General features: G+C 34.9%; 1 protein-coding gene across 1 annotated transcript; it reads left to right on the top strand.

Annotated features, from left to right (window-relative positions):
* Positions 1 to 1,572: 1,572 nt before the first annotated feature.
* LOC136065937 (protein LEAD-SENSITIVE 1-like) lies at positions 1,573 to 3,651 on the top strand. Its single transcript, XM_065769763.1, has 2 exons — positions 1,573 to 1,576; positions 2,715 to 3,651. Exons 1-2 carry the CDS (start codon positions 1,573 to 1,575, stop codon positions 3,407 to 3,409), a joined length of 699 nt encoding a protein of 232 aa, XP_065625835.1. The 3' UTR covers positions 3,410 to 3,651.
* The last annotated feature ends 785 nt before the right edge of the window (positions 3,652 to 4,436 follow it).

Raw genomic sequence — 4,436 nt, 5'->3', positions numbered from 1 at the left:
TTTCTCTTAATTTTACTTTCTGGGTTTTCTTTCCTTTTTATTTTTCCTCCCACAATTGTGAAATGTGGGTTCATCGTGCAATTTTGTTTTGTTTTTTCAATTGCCTTTTGCTTGTTTTAACTGTCAAAAAACGTTCTTTAGTTTCAATTTTTTTTTAAACAGTAGTAATTGTTTGTTCAGTGTTGTTCAGGATTATCTTTCGCCGAAATGTATGATGGGTCCCATCAAATTTGGTGATACTCTGTGTGTTAATGTATTTCTGCCGATTATCATGATTTCCAAAACTTTGACCATAGTTTTTGTGTGTTTTTTCAATTTTGGATGTGGATGTGTATTTACTTTGCTTGCAAGTATATGCTTTTGCTTTTCTGGACTGCTTGATTATTGCTTCTATTGACTTTTCAAGGAAGGCCAATAGTTCGTTTAGCATAACAATTTCTCAGATTCTTTTGATGCTGCAACATTACATCGTAGGGTGGAATTCTTCAATTGACTTTTGCATTGACATGTCCTGCCATATTCTGTGTAGGAGTCCCAGGTTAATTCATAGGTACTTTCTCTTCTATGTATTGGTAATGCTCCTTTGTGAAAATGTAGGAAAAGTAAAGAAATTAATATTAAAATTATATAGAAATTTTATGGGACTTGAGGAAACAACTCTGTAATCAACTTAGCCTCATACGGCTAATGAGCTTATTTCAGTTAAGGTATTTTTTTTTGGTGGTGGGTGTTTAAAAAAGGAGTTTAATAAGATTAGATTATCCACTGTGTTCAGATTTCTAGTTATCTAATTTGAATTTATGCAAGATATATTACCAAGATAGCACTACTGTAAGTTCTACTTCTATCAAAACAAGAAGTTGGTCATGCAGGGGATTTAGATTTGTAGGTCCAACAACAGTAGCTTACATCTACCGTGAAGATATTCAGATGGAGGCTTGTAGTGGTTTCAAAGGGATAGAGTGCATTGCAGAGCAATCGCTAGAGTGGATAGGTTTAATAAGGGTGTTTTACAATGCAAAAGCATGCCTTACTGTTTATATTTGTGGATTCCATTTATGTTAGAGTTCTGTTTGTGCTCTCTAAGTAACAGCGCATCATATGTACAGTGGATAGCTAATGAGAAATATTGATATGCCTCTTCTCTCCCCTCCGGTGGGTTGTTGGTCAAGGCATTCTTTATGAAGTTTTCTTGTAAAATGCTGAGACTTATGAACACGTCTAAGGAAACAGAATTTCTAGATGTCAAGGGCTGTGAGACTTATGAACATGTCTAAGGAAATTTGTCATGTGGGAAAGGCAAGATTAGGAAAATTTGTAAAATGATGGGCCAGTGGACCTTAACAGAAATCTCTACCAACCATTCAAATGTTATTTTGAAACTTTAACTGTTATATAATTTCATAGCCACACATAGAGTTTGAAGTATCCCATTTCCTGACATCATGTCTTTGTCAAAATAACTTCATAAAAAGTTTAGTTCAAATTTTATTTTTGTTTTTTTCTTTGATTTTATTTATTTATTTATTTATTTTTTGCTGTTGATAATTCGATAATTACAAGTTTACAACAATGGGTAAGGGGGCATTTGAACTTGATTTGTCCTCATAAAGGTTAGCTTGTAATGCCACTAAGTAACAAAGCTCTTGGCATGTTTTCTCAAAATGCTAAGGAGCTGAAAACAACAGTCTAACTTGGACATTCTGTCCCAAAAATGTAGTCATAGGGTTGTTATGTTTCCCTCTCCTTTAGTTTTTGTCTATAAAATTAACAACTTGATCCTGATGAAATTTGTATGCATTTGGATCAAAAGAGTGGGCTTTCCTGGTAAAGTAGATATCAGAGAATTTAATCTGAACACATGAAGGTGATTTCTGCTACATGCCATTCATTTACAAAAATTGTGCAGAGATATGTCAGAATGATGTAAGATATTTCTGTGAAAGAAACCATGTCATATCATATCCCTTTTAGAATGCTTGGTCTATAGAACTTAAAGAAGTTAATTGGGTGGTTTATCTGGACATTGAGGTAATCATAAATCATCTTTATCTTTATCGTCATTGACTCTTGGATTCTTGGTACTGTTGATGCCTTCTACTTGAATCTTTTAATTCTGTTTGCCTCATAATGCATAATGCATAGTGTATTTCTAGTTTAGATTACCTCCACATAATTAATAGTGAAATGCTAGTTCAGATCAGACAAGCCACCCCTTTATGGTTTGTGCTTCATTATTTGGTAGTCACATTTAAATGCATCTGCCTTTTATGGCTTGTACTGGACCCAATGGTATGCATTTAGAGTTGAACCATTGGGCTATATGTTGGTTGAAATATTGATCAGCTTTGCATGGCTAAAGGCTTTAATATCTTGGTTACCTGTCTACAGCATTCTAGTAGATTTACAAGTGTAAATTGTGTTTGATATATATCATCCTTCAAATTTTCTTTATGTTTGTCTCAATGTATATTTCCCCTAATTTAGCATCAAACCTAACCACAAATGTTCTGTGCTCCTCCTCCATGTCTCATTATTGCATGACAACATTGTAACAGCAATTCTTTAACGTGATCATGTTTTATTCCTTAATGAATACAATTGTACCTCAAGAAGCTTACAAACAGCTGACAAGAATGTCAATGGATTTTCACTTCACTCCTTTTGTGGTAGATCAAGCCTGATCATGTTCTGTATCGCTTCATGCCATGCAGGTATCTTTGTTGGGGGAAGCAAGGTGGTCCACTTTAGACCCGAGAGAAACCTGAATTCAGGCACTGGGACATCTTCTAATTCTGACTTATATGATTCAAGATTCAGTCTCCCATCATCCTGTTCTACCTTTCCTGACTGTGGATTCACACAACCCAATAGTGGTGTAGTTCTCTCTTGCCTGGATTGTTTCCTTGGAAAAGGATCTCTGTACTGTTTTGAATACGGGGTTACCCCATCAGTTTTCCTTTCTAGAGTGCGGGGTGGCACGTGCACCACAGCAACATCTGACCCACCAGAAGTAGTTATCCACCGAGCAATGTATCTTCTTCAAAATGGATTTGGAAATTATGATGTGTTTCGAAACAACTGTGAGGACTTTACATTGTATTGCAAAACTGGTCTTCTGATAGCAGACAAACAGGGGGTTGGAGGAAGTGGTCAAGCTTCATCTGTCATTGGTGCCCCATTAGCTGCTATTCTTTCTTCTCCTCTGAATTTGCTGATGCCAAATCCTGTTGGTGTGGCTACAGTAACAGCTGGGATGTACTGTATGAGCAGGTATGCAACTGATATGGGCGTTCGAACTGACGTGATCAAGGTGGCAGTGGAGGACTTGGCTGTGAACCTGGGTTTGCCAGGCCCTGACAAGGAAGTGGCCGAAAACGAGGCTTCTAACCAACTGATTGCCATATGATGTGCGTGAAGCTGAATTATAAATTATATATAGTTAGTGTTGATAAGCATTTGTTGACATTCATAAGTGAACTTCTGATGTGGGTATTGAATGCTAGCCCCCCTCTGTTCACCCCCTTTCCCTCTAAATTTGTTAGTTATTGAATGCTGTTTGGTCTTGTGCTGTGCATGGAATGATATAAGAACTATACTCTCATTGCGGATTAAATAAAAGTATTGGCGATGGGTGGTCTTCTATAGGTAGTTACGAACTCTTTTAATTTTAATTTTGCACATGTAATATCTGTCAGGGACATAATTACATAAAGGAACTACTTGATTTCCAAGCATGGAAGGTGTCCAATATCATAGTTCCTTTCTCTTAAAAAGTATGAGGGGCAAACGGAGGTAAAATGCTTTCCTATAGAAAATACTCACTCCGGAATCATCAACACCTTATGTATTTGAGCTCCTATGTTATCTATACTATTATTTAAGGAGCTTTCAAACTGTAAGTCGTGGACTTTAAAGTTGGGGTTGATTGTTCACATGTAATTGCACAAGTACTTTGTATTTCAAAATGCCATTTTCTTCCAAAGCACTTTTTCATTATATTATCAAAGCTCATTTTAAAATTCCAGCTTCAAAAAGTGCGTTTTGGCTCCTTAAAGTGGAACCAAACACACACTAAGTTTGGACTCTAATCCAAGCTGTCTAAATCATGAACTCTAAGTCTTGGTTATCTCAAAATATTCCTAACTTAATCACTTACAACTTTTTAATTAGTGGGATAATTCGTAAAATAAAACCTCACAACTTAAAACCTCCTACTAAACCCACTTTCTCAACAGTTTACAATCTCTTATCTTTTATCCTTACTTTCTTTGTTTTTCTTTACGTTTCTCTCCCTTTTTTTTTTTTTTTTTTTTTTTTTTTTTTTTTTTTTTTTGTTTTTTTTTTTTTTTTTTTTTTTTTTTTTTTTTTATTTTTTTTTTTTTTTTTTTTTTTTTTTTTTTTTTTTTTTTTTTTTTTTTTTTTTTTTTTTTTTT

Source organism: Quercus suber, unplaced genomic scaffold (genome assembly GCF_002906115.3).
Source record: "Quercus suber isolate HL8 unplaced genomic scaffold, Cork oak 2.0 scaffold_1352, whole genome shotgun sequence".
Classification (NCBI taxonomy): domain Eukaryota; kingdom Viridiplantae; phylum Streptophyta; class Magnoliopsida; order Fagales; family Fagaceae; genus Quercus; species Quercus suber.
The sequence above is the reverse complement of the archived record's forward strand: the minus strand, read 5'-3'. Positions and strand labels throughout refer to the sequence as shown.